At 35.5% G+C, this 15,472-nt stretch overlaps 2 protein-coding genes and 1 pseudogene across 14 annotated transcripts in view; 1 reads left to right on the top strand and 2 right to left on the bottom strand.

Moving 5' to 3' along the window:
- SLC25A12 (solute carrier family 25 member 12) overlaps positions 1 to 15,472 on the bottom strand; it is a 191,082-nt gene that overhangs the window by 159,345 nt on the left and 16,265 nt on the right. The gene's annotated exons all lie outside the window — the stretch shown is intronic.
- The window catches only part of HAT1 (histone acetyltransferase 1), a 57,762-nt gene that overhangs the window by 39,471 nt on the left and 2,819 nt on the right, over positions 1 to 15,472 (top strand). For 3 of the 4 annotated variants that reach the window (XM_008523562.2, XM_008523565.2, XM_008523564.2), the window contains exons 9-10: positions 8,947 to 9,098; positions 11,826 to 11,942. In XM_008523562.2, coding sequence (XP_008521784.1) covers positions 8,947 to 9,098; positions 11,826 to 11,942 — 269 coding nt within the window. The remainder of the gene's footprint in view (positions 1 to 8,946; positions 9,099 to 11,825; positions 11,943 to 15,472) is intronic. The other variant, XM_070580167.1, reaches the window with a different exon arrangement.
- LOC139076725 (28 kDa heat- and acid-stable phosphoprotein-like) lies at positions 2,611 to 7,591 on the bottom strand (annotated as a pseudogene).

The following is a 15,472-nucleotide window of genomic DNA, read 5'->3' on the forward strand; positions in this document are numbered from 1 at the left end:
GGAATTTCCTACTCTTTTGTCATTTTAGTTGCCTATTTCTCCAGTATCTCCTATATTTTTTTAAACTTTGAGTCTCTTTAGCGGGCTCTGGATCTCCCTTTGCAATCCAGGATGTTCTTTATATTGAGATAGCCTTTTGGTTACTTAACATATAGCCAGATATAGTAATAATTAAAACTTACCATCAATGGCCTGTGTCACAGGATAGATAGGTGTTTGTGGTGTAATTGCCACTCATTTTCTTTTCTTAGCACTTAATTTTAAACTAAAATACTGGAAGACAATTCTTTATATCAGCTACCATCTTCCAGGATTTGAGGATGTCAGTACCTTAAGATATATAGCATTTGAATACATCCCAGTTGTGTGACCTTATAAATGGAAACAACAATTTGTTTCTTCCAGAATTATGAAGAGAGGTGCATTTGGCAATAGAAATTGATCTTGGGCTAGAATATATGTCAGTATTATTAATCTATCAGTAGTATAAGAGCTAAGTATATCTGTTGTTTAAATGTCCCTTATAGTATTAGAATATGTTATATAGCCTTTTTGAATATTATCTGTAAATTTTTTTCGTTTAGGTCATTTGTGCTATCATCTCATTTCTTTAGAGTATGATTTTTCTATCTCTAATAGAGCTTGTTAACATGGAGAGGTTTTTAAAAAAATAATAGAAGAGCACTTGTTATTAGATGATGTATTTAACTTTGAAAAATTCAGCTTTTAATCCACATATCACTGTAGATTTATAATTAAGCAGATTTCATTTTTTAAATGTATTGCTTATCTTTCTAGCATAGAAACAAAGGAATTGAAGGATGTTACAAATTATTGGGTATCACCATTTTAAGTTCATTTTCAGGCTGACACTTTTAGTTAAAGTGCTTAAAGATTGAGTGGTGACTTGACCCCTTATATTAAGCTGCAAACAAAATATTGTGTCTATAACAGCTTATTTAAGGCTAAATGGAAATTTTTTGTGTATTTTTTCAATTTATATGAAAATTTCAGATAGGAATGTGGCATGAGTTTTTAGATTTTCTCAGCTGTAATTCTTTTTCCTATGTTTTTTCCTAAACTTCTGAGGGTATGTAAGTTACTTAAGCTTTCACTCATACTAAATTTTATTTTAAATTGATATTTGCAGCACAGTTCTTTTTTCTAAACCAGTTTAAAAAGAGATTGACTTGGAAAAACTGATATTCAATAAGCTTGTGCCTTATCTATCAGTACTTCAAAAAAATTTTTTTTCATTTTGGTGAGGAAGATTGGCCCTAAGCTAACATCTGCTGCCAATCTTCCTCTTTTTGCCTGAGGAAGATTGTCTCTGAGCTAACATCTGTGCCAGTTGTCCTCTATTTTGTATGTGGGTCACCACCACGCATGTCTGGATGAGCAGTGTAGGTCTGTGCCTGGGATCTGAACCTGCAAGCCCTAGACTGCCGAAGCAGAGCACACGAACTTAACCACTACGCCACCAGGCCAGTCCCTTCAAAAATATTTTTTAAAGAGATGTTTGCTTAAGAATTTGTCACTTAGTAGAGGTTTAATTAAAGCAACTTTATTGAGGTATGATTTCCATACCATGCAATTTACCCATTTTAAGTGTACAGTTCAGTGAGTTTTAGTACGTCTGCGTTGCTTTGTAACCATCACTACAGTCTTGTTTTAGACTATTTCTATCACTGTGAAAAGATCCCTTATGTCCATTTGCAGTCAGTCTCCATCCTCAGTCTCTTGCATTGAAGTCTCTGATCCATTTTGAGTTAATTTTCGTGTCTGATGTGAGGTAGGTTTCTAAATTCATCTTTTTACATGTGGCTATCCAGTTGTCCCAGCACCATTTGTAAAGACTGTCCTTTTCCCTATTGAATTGCCTTGATATCTTTTTTGAAAAATCAGTTGACCATAAATATAAAGATTTTTTCTGAACTCTTTAATGATCTGTATGTCTATTCTTATGCCAGTACTGTACTGTCTTGGTTAGTTTACCACAGCTTTATATTAAGTTGTTGCTTTTTTTTTAAATGATAATGTGAAGTTTAATCTGCCAAATAGATAAGTTGAATTTGTGGAGCATGTTTTGCCTGGGTGCTGCAGAGTAAACAGAAGTTTCCTGAAATGATTGATGAGTAGGATTAAAAATGGGTACTGGCCCTGGCCAGGTGGGTGGGAATGGAGCAGGGAAGGTCAGAGAAGGGTGGCCTCAGTCAGAGGGGATTGGTGCAGGACAAGCCATGACCCTCAAGGACCCGGAGGCACAGGCTCCCAGAGGACAGCTTCTCTCTGAGAGCATCCAAGCAACACAGGCTGGAGATGGTTGTCACAAACTCATCAGCAGCTGACCCTGGCACAGCCACCCCCTAAGGTACAATCTCCCTGACAAATGGAAACTCTTCTTACCCTACCTCTCAGACAACTCCACCCCAGCATGTGTTCTGAATCCTAAAAACATTCAAATGATTACATAGGAAATGCAGTGAGAATCTTTTTGTCTCAAAGATAGCAGTTGTTCCCTTGCCTTAGTTCCACGCCCCCACCCCCACCCCTACCTCCAGTGATTTATGTGTCAAGGTGAGGAGGAGGAGGAGGCCCCAGGCCACAGGGGGAGGCTTCTAGCTGTGAGGAGCTGCTGCAGTGTCGCCAGGGCATAGGGTGGGCAAGACATGGCAGAGGACCTGGCAGCAGGGCCCAGTTGCCTGGTATTTCTTCCTGCAGGCCATTCTTACCTATTCAGGGTGAGCAACTGCATTAGATTTCCTGACAAAGTTGCATCACCTTTTGCTTTCCTCTCTTCTTTTTTCTTCCTGGCAGCCTCCTGCCCCTCTTGCTGCTACTTCCGAATGACTGTCACCCGGACGAGATAGCCTTGGCCTGCTCTGTCTTCCCAGCTAAATGGATTTTCATGAAATGTTCTTGCTTTCTCTTCTCAGTGTCGTCTTGTTTTTTCCTTCAAAGCTCCTTGGCCTGTCTAGATCCAGTTGTATGACCTTTCTGATTGTCTCTGCCACCCATTTGGGGTTCTCGATGTTGATGAGCTCTTCTATACCTTTGCAGGTGGTCATCTTGATCCTCACATTCTTCTGAGGCTAGAGATTCCTTCTGCATTTTGGAGTCACCTGCAGCCCCATTTCCACCCTCTTTCTTCACTCCTCTTCCCTGGCCTTCTGCTTTCCAGCCTGGAACTGTGCATCAGTTTCCTTGGAGCTCATGTACTGCCTCGACCAGCCTCTGTGGCCTCCCTCTCTCCCTCTTTAGGCATCATGGCTCCAGTGGCAGCAGCTCCTTGACCTTTATATTGAGTTTTGAAATCAGAAAGTGAAAGTCCTTCAACCATGTTCTTTTTCAAAATTGTTTTGGTTATATAGGATCCCTTGTATTTTCATGAAACTTTCTGTTTTCTACTTCATTGATTTCCACTTTAATTTTTATTATTTTCTTGCTGCTTATTGCTTTGGGTTTAATTTGCTCTTTTTCTAATTAAGATTGAAACTTAGGTTATTGATTTGATGTCTTCCTTCTTTTCTAACATAGACATTTAAATATATAAATTATTTACATATGTATATATAAATTTAAGCGCTGCTCTAACTGATCACACAGATTTTCATAAATTGTGCTTCCATTTCATTCAGTTCTAAATATCTTCTAATTTCTCTTGTAATTTCATTTTGATCCGTGGGTTATTTAGAAACATGTTGTTTAATTTCCAAATATTGTGGATTCCCAAATTTACTTTTGTTGTTGATACCTAATTTAATTCACTTGTTGCCAGAGAACATGTTTTGTATGACTTCAGTTCTTTTTCATTTATTGAGTTTTGTTTTATGACCTACCCTAGGGGTCCACAAACTTTTTCTTTAAAGGGCTAGGTAGTAAATATTTTATGCTTTGTAAGTCACGTACATTCTCTGTTGCATATTCTTACTGTTTTGTTTTGACAACCATTTAGAAACCATTCTTTGTTTACAAACCATACAAAAACAGCTATAGGTGAGATTTGCTCCATGGGGCATAGTTTACTGATCCTTTGCCCAGCATGTGGTCTGTCCTGGAGAATGTTTCATGTGTGCTTGTAAAGAATGTGTATTCTGCTGCTGTTGGGTGGAATGTTATATAAATATCAGTTAGGTCAAGTTGATTGATAGAGCTGTTCAAGTCTTCTGTATATTTGCTGATTTTTGGTCTAGTTGTTCCATCCATTCATTATTGAGAGTGTAGTATTGAAATTTCCAACTGTTTTTGTTGAATTGTCCATTTCTCCTTTTAGTTCTGTCAGTTTTTATTTCATGTATTTTGGGGCTCTGTTAGTTGTGTACATATGTTTATAATTGTAATGTCTTCCTCATGAATTAACTTGTCATTATAAAGTGAGACTTTTTTCTCTTGTAAATTTTTTGTCTTAAACTCCATTTCCTCCCAATTTGTTTTTTATTGTGGTAATGTCTTAAACCCTATTTTGCCTGATATTAACATAGCCACTCCAGACCTCATATTGTTTGCATGGTGTATCTTTTTTCATCCTTTGGCTTTCAGCCTGTCTTTGAATCTAAAATGTTTCCCTTGTAGAAAGCATATAGTTGGATCTTTTTTAATCTAGTCTGACAATCCCTGCCTTTTGATTGAAATGTCTAATGTATTCACATTTAATGTAATTACTGCTCTGGTTGGCATTATGCCTGCCATTGTACTACTTGTTTTCTATATGTGGCTTTTGTTGTTCTTCTGTTTCTCCTTTCCTCATTTCATTTGTGTTAAATAGATATTTTTTAGTGAACTATTTTAATTCCTTTGGATTTCTTTTGAACTTTTTTTTTAGTTATTTTCTTAGTGGTTGCTGTGGGGATTACAATATGTATCTTAATTTATAACAGTCTACTTCAGATTAATATTCAATTCCAGTAAAATAAATAAGTTGCTTCATTATCTTTCGTCCCTCCTTTGTGCTACTATTGTCGTATATATTACATCTTTTTTTATATTGTGAACCAAACATTGGTTTTATAATTTTTTTCATGCAATTGCCTTTTAAATCAGTTGAGAGAAAAAAATATTTATACCAGCCTTTATGTTTATGTACATAATTATCATTCTTCTTAATTTCTTTATGTAGATTTGAGGTCCCATGTTCATTCAGCCTCAAGAACTTCTTTTGTATTTCTCGTAAGGCAAGTCTGCTAGCAATACATTTCTTCAGTCTTTACTTTTCTGGGACTGTCATTATTTCACCTTCATTTTGAAGGGTAATTTTGCTGGATATAGAATCCTTGATTGACAGCTATTTTTCTTTCAGTACCTTGAATATATCACCCCACTGACTTCTGGCCTCTGGTTTCTGATGAGTTGTTTCCTCTTGCTGCTTTGAAGATTTTCTGTTTATCTCTGGCTTTTGACAGTTTGCTTTTGATGTGTTTAGGTGTGGATCTCTTTGTATTTTTCCTAATTAAAGTTTGTTGAGCTTCCTGGATGTGTAGATTAATGTTTTTCATCAAATTTAGAAAGTTTTTGGCCATTATTTCTTCACATATTCTTTCTGCCTCTTTTTCTCCTCTCTTTCTGAGATTCCCATTACAGTTATGTTAGTACACTTGAACGGTTTTAATTTGGGATGCAGCAGAGTCCAGTTTACAGTTTATGAAGCTGGTGAGTACAGGTAAGGAGAAGCAAGTTATTGTAGTAGTTGAAAAAAATACTGGTGGCAGCACTTAGGAGAAGGAAACAGAATGTCCTTCAGGTTTCTGGGTGGCTTGTATAAGATGGTGCACCTGGATTAATGGGGCAAAGACTGAAGAATGGGATAGGGTAACTTATTACATTACAATCTTAGGTTTACTTGATTATTTTCTCTGTAGGTCTGTATTTCACTTATTTGGTTTACTGTTTATTTCATCATCTGTACATTTCTAATAGATCATAATTTCATACCAAACTGACGCAGTGACAGAATTTCACTTGTTACCACTTTAAAGCCATAGTCATATATTTATTTATTATATGCATATAAAGTCTATGGTGAAGTGGTACGTAAAACCTTAAAGAAGGTATTCAGTACATATGGATTGAATGAATGAATGATTGATTTAATAATTCACAATCATAAAAAATTACCCATAGCTCAGACCTTTTTTATAAACATTTTTATTGAGATATAGTTAATATATCATATAATTCACTTAAAGTATACAATTAATTTTTTATGATATTTACAGTATAGCCATCACCATAATCTAATTTTGGAATATTTCATTCTCCCAAAAAGAAACCCAGTACTCACTAGCAGTCACTCCTTTCCTCTCCTCCCTCCCTCCCCACCCCCAACCCTAGGCAACCACTAATCTACTTTTTGTCTCTTAGATATTTGCCTATTCAGAACATTAATACAATTAATTCATCCTATTGTAGCATATATTAGTACTTCATTTCTTTTTATTGCCAAATAATATTCCATTGTATGAATAATACCACATTTTATTTATCCACTCATCAATTGATGGACATTTGGGTTTTTGCACTTTTTGGTTCTTATGAATAATGCTACTGTGAATATTTGTGTGCTTTTGTGTGGACCCATGTTTTCATATCTCTTGGATACATACCTAGGAGTAGAAATGTAGAAAATCTGGTAACTATGTCTCCCCTTTTGAAAAACCACCAGACTGTTTTCCAAAGTGGCTGTATCATTTTACATTTCCACCAGCAGTGCATGAGGGTTTCAGTTTCTCCATACTCTTATCAATACTTGTTATTGTCTTTTTGATTCTAGTCATCCCAGGGGACGTGAAATGGTATTTCATTGTGGTTTTGATTTGTGTATTTTCCTGTGGCTAGTGATGTTGAGTATCTTTTCATGTGCTTGTTGTCCATTTGTATATCTTCTTGAGAAATGTCTATTTAGATCCTTTGCCCATTTTTTTAATTGGGTTATTAGTCTTTTTCTTATTGAATTGTAAAAGTTTTTTGTACAAAGTCTGGATACAAGTCCTTTATCATATATATGACTTACAAATATTTTCTTCCATTCTGTGGGTTGTGTTTTCATTTTCTTAGTGGTAAACTTTGAAGTACAACAAAAAGTAAATTTTGATACAGCCAAGTTTATCTATTTTCTCTTTTATTGCTTGTGCTTTTGGGTCTATTATCTAAGAAAGTATTGGTCATGAAGGGCCTGGCCTTGTGTCTGAGTGGTTAGGGTTCTGCACACTCCACTTCAACAGCCCAGGTTCACGGGTTTGGATCCCAGGCATGGACCTACTCCACTCACCAACCACACTGTGGAGGCGTCCTAGTACAAAAAAGATAGAGGAGGATTGGTACAGATGTTAGGTCAAGGCTAATCTTCCTCAAGCCAAAAAAAAAAGAGTATTGGCAACGGATGTTAGCTCAGGGCAAATCTTCCTCAGCAAAAACAAAACAAAAGAAATCATTGGTCATGAAGATTTACTCCTGTGTTTCTTCTAAAAGTTTTATAGTTTTACCTCTTACTGTTTAGTTCTATGATCCATTTTGAGTTAATTTTTGTGTATGACGTGAGGAAAGGGGGTCCAACTTTATTCTTTTGCTTGTGGAGATCCACTTGGCCAAGGACCATTTGTTAAGGACTGTTCTTTCCTTCACTGAATTGTCTTGGCACCGTTCTCAGAAATTAATTGACCATAAATGGATGGGTTTATTTTTAACTCTCAGTTCAGTTCCACTGATCTACATGTCTATCCTTACGCCAGTACCACACTGTCTTGATTACTGTAGCTTGTAGTAAGTTTTGAAATCAGGAAACATGAGTCCTCTAACTTTATTTTTCAAGATTGTTTTGGCTCTTCTGGATTCCTTGCATATCCATATGATTTTGGATGTGCTTGTTAGTTTCTGCAACAAAAAATGCTTCCTGAGATTTTGATAGGGATTGCATGGAATAATTTGTAGAGTATTGATATTGTGACAATATTAAGTCTTATGATCCATGAACTAGCTCAGGCTTTAACATTCTTTGTTACAAGCCCTCTGCTGATCAGAAAACTAGGGCTCAGAGAAGTGAGGTAACTTGCCCAAGGTCCTACGTCTATGGATGACAGAATTGGGACTCAAACTCATGTTCTCTGTGTAGTATTCTTTCTACCCATCATGTTTTGATGTTTTCCTTGTCCACTACTTAACTCTAATGTAGATTACATAGACAAACATAGAGGAAGATCTATGCTATTCAGATGCAATGAAGAAAGATCAAAATCATATTCTCATTTTATTCTCTGAATAAAAAAGATTTGAGGGCTGGCCTAGTGGCATAGTGGTTAAGTTTACATGCTCGGCTTTGGTGGCCCAGGGTCTGCAGGTTTGGATCTTGGGCGTGGACCTTGCACCACTCGTCAAGCCATGCTGTGCTGGCATCCCACATGAAATAGAGGAAGATTGGCACAGATGTCAGCTCAGGGCCAATCTTGCTCACATACACAAGAAAAGATTTGCTTTTGCAAAAGGAAGATTTGTTTTTTAATTGGGTGAGGGAAGTATAGCAAACTATAGAGGTTATTGGATTAAAGTAAAAGAGTTATAAAGGGAGCTTTGGAACTGTTAGCTATCAGAAAATACTTGCTTTTGGAATTGATTATCCAAACTCAAATCTCTTGTTTATACCGCTACTTTAATTGAAAATAAAACTAAGATGCATATAATAACACACCAGTCCAAAAAGTTTACATTTGAAAGAAGTAGCCCTAATTTCACAAATAATACGTAGAATATATGTCTTTGCTAAAGGATTGCACCCATAATTTTATTTGGCAAAAATAATAGTGATATTTTTTGATTTGTAAGGAATAATCCTTTCACATTGTAACTTTTGTGTATATAGAATTCTTTTAAGAATATTTGCCTTTCTAGCCCAGCACGTCTATTAAGATTGCAAATTATGTTGGGTAAGGGAAATGTTATTCTGCTTTATTTCTTTAGCGGAAGATCCATCCAAAAGCTATGTGAAATTAAGAGACTTTGTGCTTGTGAAGCTTTGTCAAGATTTGCCCTGTTTTTCCCGGGAAAAGTTAATGCAAGGATTCAATGAAGATATGGCAACAGAGGCACAACAGAAGTTCAAAATAAATAAGGTATTTTATTCTATAGAAGGAAAACATTTGAATTTTGAAGTTTTTTCTTTTTAAGTACATAACTTAAACATTGCAAATACTTTGAGAATACCTGTGTAAGAAGAGGCAGTGGTTAGGATTACAGGCTCTGAAGCCAGATTGCCTGGGTTCAAATCTGGCTCCACCACTTGCTCTGTGACTTATGACTTAGTTTACCTCCTTGTGCCTCAATTTCCTCAGTAATAGAATGGGAATAATTGATTTTATGGCTATATTAAGTGTAACAAGCAGAAAAAGATGGATGGTAGGATCTTATTTTTGCTTCTTAAGAAAATGTTTATCTAAACTGGTAAAGAAAGTTAATACCCCTGGGGTCAGTATTGGTGGAGAGAGGGCTTGGAGTAAAACATTTAACTTTCCCTTTATGTACTTCTATATATTTGTTTGAATTTTAAAGTAGTAAATATCTTAAGATAGGTACAGAAAAATAGTATGGGAGTTCAGAGAAGGGAGTTTATTATATTTATGTAAGCCAGGAAATCAGAGAATTTCATGGGAGAGATGCATTTGATCTAAGCCTCAAAGAATGGGTAGAATTTGGATTGTGAAAGTATGTCGGATGAAGGGTATTCCAGTAATAAGGATTAGCATTTGATACTATTGACCTTCCCTCCCTTGGCTTCTAAGGCACTGCAGTTCCTGGTTTTCCGTTCACCACCGTGATCATCTTTTTGAGAGATTTTCACTGGCTTCCACCCTTATGTATGCTCCCTAAATATAATTCTCCCCCAAAGTTCTTTATTCAGTCCTCATTTCTTCTCATTCTACTTATTCTACCTGGGAGATCTCATCTGAGTCTCCAATCCAGATTTTCCTCCTGAGCTCTGAAACTGTATACCCAAAATTCCTGATCACTGACCTTCAACAAATGACTTAATTTGAACTGGAACTTTCCATCTTCTCCTGCATTAGAACACTTTAATGGCTTCCTGGCTTTAAGATTAAAATACATTTTAGAAATAATTGATTCTCCAGACTGCATTAAACCTTTATTTATTAATGAGACTTTATTTAATAGCTCAGCTTTTAAAAGAAAGGGAATATGAATACATTATTTCTTTAAATCATGTTTTTTGTTTCTTAAAGGAATTAAAACTCCTTAGTATGGCACACAGAGCTCATCATAATCTGGACCCTCCCTATCTTGCTAGCCTCAGCTTCCTGCCACTTTCCTACATGCTCTGGCTGTACTGAACCTCTTGCCATTTCCCAACTATGCTACGTTTTTCTTTCTTTTATACCCTTTACATGTACTATTTCCTTTGCCCTTGATACCCCCTTCTGTTCCTCCATCTTTGCCTGGCCAGATAGTACTCAATTTTTCTAGCTCAGTTCAAGAGTCCCTTCCAGAAACTTCAAATATCATCTTCCCAAGCTACCTAGACTGAGCTCTCCCACACCACCAGTAAATATACAAGTGAAACAACACAAACAGAAAAACTGTGGGCTAGTCCTTTGGCTTCAGTGATACCCAACTTCCTAATTCTCCTAATATTTCTTTGGCTTTTTTTCCTGTCCTCTGTCTGCTCTGCCCTTTAACTGTCACTGTGCTGCAGGATTCTGACCTCTCTCTTTTCACTGTGTATGCTTTCCCTGGGTGATCCTAACCAATTTTATGGTTTTAATTCTTGCCTGTATGCTGATATTGCTTAAATCCTCACCCTTAGACTAGAATTTTCTTCAGATTTATATGTTCTCTGCCTCCTAAATCTCTCCTAGGCCATGAAAACTCACTGTCATTCCACACCCTCCTCCACAGCCAACCTTTCCTTTTCTATATTTCTAGAATCTTTGTTCCTTTGGTATTCTTACTTAGGCTGTCTCAGTTCATGCCCTCATCATTTTTTGTCTGATTTAATTGCTCAGCTTCTTAATTGATCTCCCTGCCCTTTTTTTAGCTACCATTTCTGTGTAGCTGAGAGAATCCTTTACTTAAAACTCAAATTTGTGTGCTTTACTCACTCCTTCATTTAGAATCTGTCACCTACTAGATAAAAGCCCAGCTCTTTCTTTCTTTTCTTTTCCTTTTTTTTTTGGGAGGAAGATTAGCCCTGAGCTAGCATCTGCACCAGTCTTCCTCTACCTTGTATGTGGGATGCCTCCACAGCATGGCTGATGAGTGCAGTAGTCGCACCCAGGATCCAAACTGGCGAATCTGGGCCACCAAAGCAGAGCCACACGGAACTTTAACCACCTGGTCGTGGGGCCGGCCCCAAAAGCCCAGCTCTTTAACCCACTGTGTAAGGCCCTGTGCTCTTGCTCCATCCTCACTCTACCTCTAGGGTTTATTTTGCATTTTGTGGTCCAGCAGTGTCAAGCTGCTTCTGTTCTGCATGTGCGTACACAGGGCCCTCCCCTCTTGCAGAATGGCACGCTCCCTTCCTTTTAAGATTCAGCTCGGGTTTTATTCCCCCAGGAATTCTCTTCCAACATGTCTCTCATTCCTAGGCTATGCTACCATGAGACCCTATGCATATTTATATCATTAAATTAACCAGACCTCAATTATTTGTGTTACCCACTAGAACACTAGATCCTTGAAGGCAGAGAATATCTTTTATTCCTTTTTGTCTGGTTCCTAGCACAGTTTCTGGCCCATGGCACATAGTCTTTATATCCTGTGTTCTTTTGGGAAAGTGTCACTATTTTGTAATTTGAAAATGTTTGTATTTTTCTTTTGTTTATTAGCAACATGCTAGACGGGTTTATGAAATTCTTAGACTACTGGTAACTGACATGAGTGATGCTGAACAATACAGAAGCTATAGACTGGATATTAAAAGAAGACTAATTAGCCCATATAAGGTAGGACTTTCAAGAGTCTTAAGCATTATATTCTTGTCACTGTTTAAAATGGAGAAGAAAGTCTAGCAAATGCCAGTGTATGGGAGAGTCCAAATCATTTTGCTAAATTAACTTTTACAAAAATGAAAATATTCTTCCAGTTAGTTATAAGAATTCGCACTGTCATAATTTTCCAATGTAAGCTATAAATCTGTTTTTATTCACTTAAAAACTAATCCCAAGGATAGTTTACCCATGGTTATGTTTTTTCTTTCATTTGTATGCATCTTTTAAAAATCTGAACGCTGAGACTCTTCCCTAACAAATTATCTTATTAGTTTTTTCCAAGTCTCTTGTCTTCCCATTTGTCATATATGTCCTATTTGCCTTTGCTCCCTTCTTCATGAATATGGCCTTGGTTGCCCATTTGTAACCTCTGTACTTTACCATAGCTGAAATTGCAACTTAGTATTAATTTCTCTCTTACTTTTTTAACATTCTTTCTTTGTGTCCCATTCCTCCCCTTTTTTCATCTCCCATATTTTCCTCTAACTCAAAAATTTCCCCTCCTAGATCAGGTTTGGACATATTCATTTGGCCTTAATAATTAAGGCAGATACTGTCCATGCCAACTTTTGTGAATGAGCATTTGCTATGATAGTTGCAGCGGGGCAGTAAGCTGATTGGGGAGAATATTTGTTAATTTACTGAACAAATAATTATTGAGCACCTGACATGTGGTTGCTGCATTTATGTCCTCTATACTGGTAGGCTTATACAGCACAATAGCTGGGAACATAAATGACAAATCCAAATCTATCTTAAAACTCAAGGAGAAAGTAAATTAAATGAGTAATTAATATACCAAGTACACATAGTTCTGATTTCCCTACATTAATTCAAGTTTTATTTGTCTTAGATTCTGCTTTATAGAGCTAGTCTTTTGAATGTTAATGGTATATTAGCTCACACTACTCCTTGTTGAATCTCAACTTTTTTCCTTTATGGCATCTTATTACTTTCCAGTGCAACTGTATTTCCTAATTTGTCATTGTAATTCTGTTCAAACATATCACATTTTGAATATAAAAATTATTATTTGCCTATGACTATAAATAATTGTATCTTGAATTCATATATATATAGTGTATATATATATATATATATATATAGTTCATAGTGTCATTTCATTAAGCAATTTAATGGATTGATTTTCTGTCTTATAGACTACCATCTGCATATAACAGATGTAATACTGTAATAAATTATAATGGTCTCTCGTCCCAAAAATTGTCTGAAGTAGCATTTTATTCTTTGATGTTTATCAATTCAGAAACATCAGAAAATTGGTAGAAATGGTACACAAAGATTTTGATCTTTAAGTACTATTAATTTTTTACCTAGAAAATTTTTTTATGATGAAATTTGGGCATATAGAACAGTATAATTAGATGTTATGGCAACATTGAAGAGTATTAAAACTGTTTCAGTAAAGTAAAATAATTTATTGAATTATGCATCTCATTCTTATGTGACATTTTATATAGGCAGATGTAGCAAGTGAAAATGATGAGTTTTAAGTATAAATAGGAGTCATAAAGTTATGCCAAATAATGGGAATTTCTGTAGTTCATAAAAACAAGTATTTTCTACTCTTAAAGAATGATGATAATTTTTATATTATTATTAACTATCCTCACCTGTCCAGCAAGTTCCTTTCTCTGAAAGACAACCAAAAAGGTGATCTTTTAGGTGCTTAACGGGTATCACCACCCTTGCACCAAACCTCATACACAAGTTACAGATTCTTCAGATACTTATTCAAACTCTATTTACAGTAATGCTTATTTTAATAAGCTTCATTATCCAGTATTCTATACCAGCTAGAAAACCAAGAAAGCTCTAAGGTCTCCCTCCCCCTCTTTAGGTTGATAGCCACAGTATTTGGGATAGGAAACCTACCACAAACTTTGGGAAAGCCTAGAAATGAGTTAACTGTCCTCTAGGCATGGGAAGAGTGAAAAGATTTCCTTGTTGAATGTATGCAGAGGATCTTCTCCAATTTGTTGTTCCAAGCTGATACTTGTGTACTTTGTTGTGTTATCAAAGCATTCTCAAATGCAAAATTATATTGAAGAATAAAGTAGAATTGCTTAATATTGAACGTGGTTTAGAATTTTTTTGGGTCTTTAAAATGTATGCCCAATTGGGAAAGTTTGAAGTGTAAAATTTACATTTTTACTTTAACACATTTTATGAAAAGAAATTATAATTTTGGTTGTCACTGAGTTATTACTGAGGTATGAAATAATTTATTTATTGGTAGCAAAGTCCACCAATTTTGTGCTGCCTTTTATTTGAGGGATCATGTGAGCTTAAACCCACTCTCCCACTAAGAAATTGAGTAGATATTAGAAGTACTTGTATCTTACTTTAAAAGTTCTTTAAACACTGATAATTTATTTGTATCACTGCCAAGAAGGGATAAAAATAACCTGTATTAACTAGAATCATTTTTTAAAAGCACAAAAAGAAACTCCATCTCTAGTACAGAAGTAATTTTCAGGTGTTCAAGAAAAGATAAATTTGAACAATTTGGCTAAAAAAGGAAAAGTTGGTGCAGCTCCTTGGTTTTAGCATTACAGTTTTTATCTTGTTTCATGGGCATATTTTAATTCATAATTGGCTTACAAATATAAAATTTAGAAACATTGTTATAAGATCATTGGATTTGGAATCAGGAAACTCAGTTTTGAGATCTGGTTCTACCTTTTACAAATTGTGTGACTGTAGACAACTTACTAACGTCTGGGTAGAGGGTTTCGCTTCTATAAAATGGCAGTGCCTCCGTAGGAACTGAACAGAAATACAATACAGTGTGCTTTTACAATAAAGGTGTCTTTTGAAAAGTCTTTGGAATTCATATGCCTCCACACTATTATTATTTTAAAATTCTTACAAAAGAACCTTATCTCTGTACTTCACAAAAAGAGCCTAGTTCAGCAGATGGAGATTAAGGAGCCCTTAGAGGAGGTAACATTTTTGAGATTATATTTGTAAGCCCTTTTGGAACTGTGAAAACTAGGTAAGAAGAAAGGATTATTTTCTGGAAATGAATTCATATTCAAGCCAAATGTTAACATAAATAAATTGATATTAGTACCATCTTTAGTTAATTTGCATTAATTAAAAATTATCAACAGCTATAATCTATGAAGGAATTAAGTTTTTGTTTATCTTTGGAAGGAGAAAATTATTCTGAAGTCTATAGAATGTCTCTCCCAATCTTAAGGAGCTCTACCTTTCTTGTTTCATTTGTACTCCCAATGTATGTCACTTGGCTTGGATAGAGGTGTTCCCCAAATCAGCTTTTTTTTAAGTTCCTTTTTTTTCCCCACACATTCTTTGAAAGATTAATTTGTAATATACATATACAAAGCAGAATATATACAGTGTAAGGAATATTAAAGATTAATAAAACAAATACCTCAAATTAAGTATTTTTTAAATTGAACCATACCTTACATGCTCATGAAGAACTTAGTTTTATA

This window comes from Equus przewalskii, chromosome 17, assembly GCF_037783145.1.
Source record: "Equus przewalskii isolate Varuska chromosome 17, EquPr2, whole genome shotgun sequence".
In the NCBI taxonomy this organism is placed as follows: domain Eukaryota; kingdom Metazoa; phylum Chordata; class Mammalia; order Perissodactyla; family Equidae; genus Equus; species Equus przewalskii.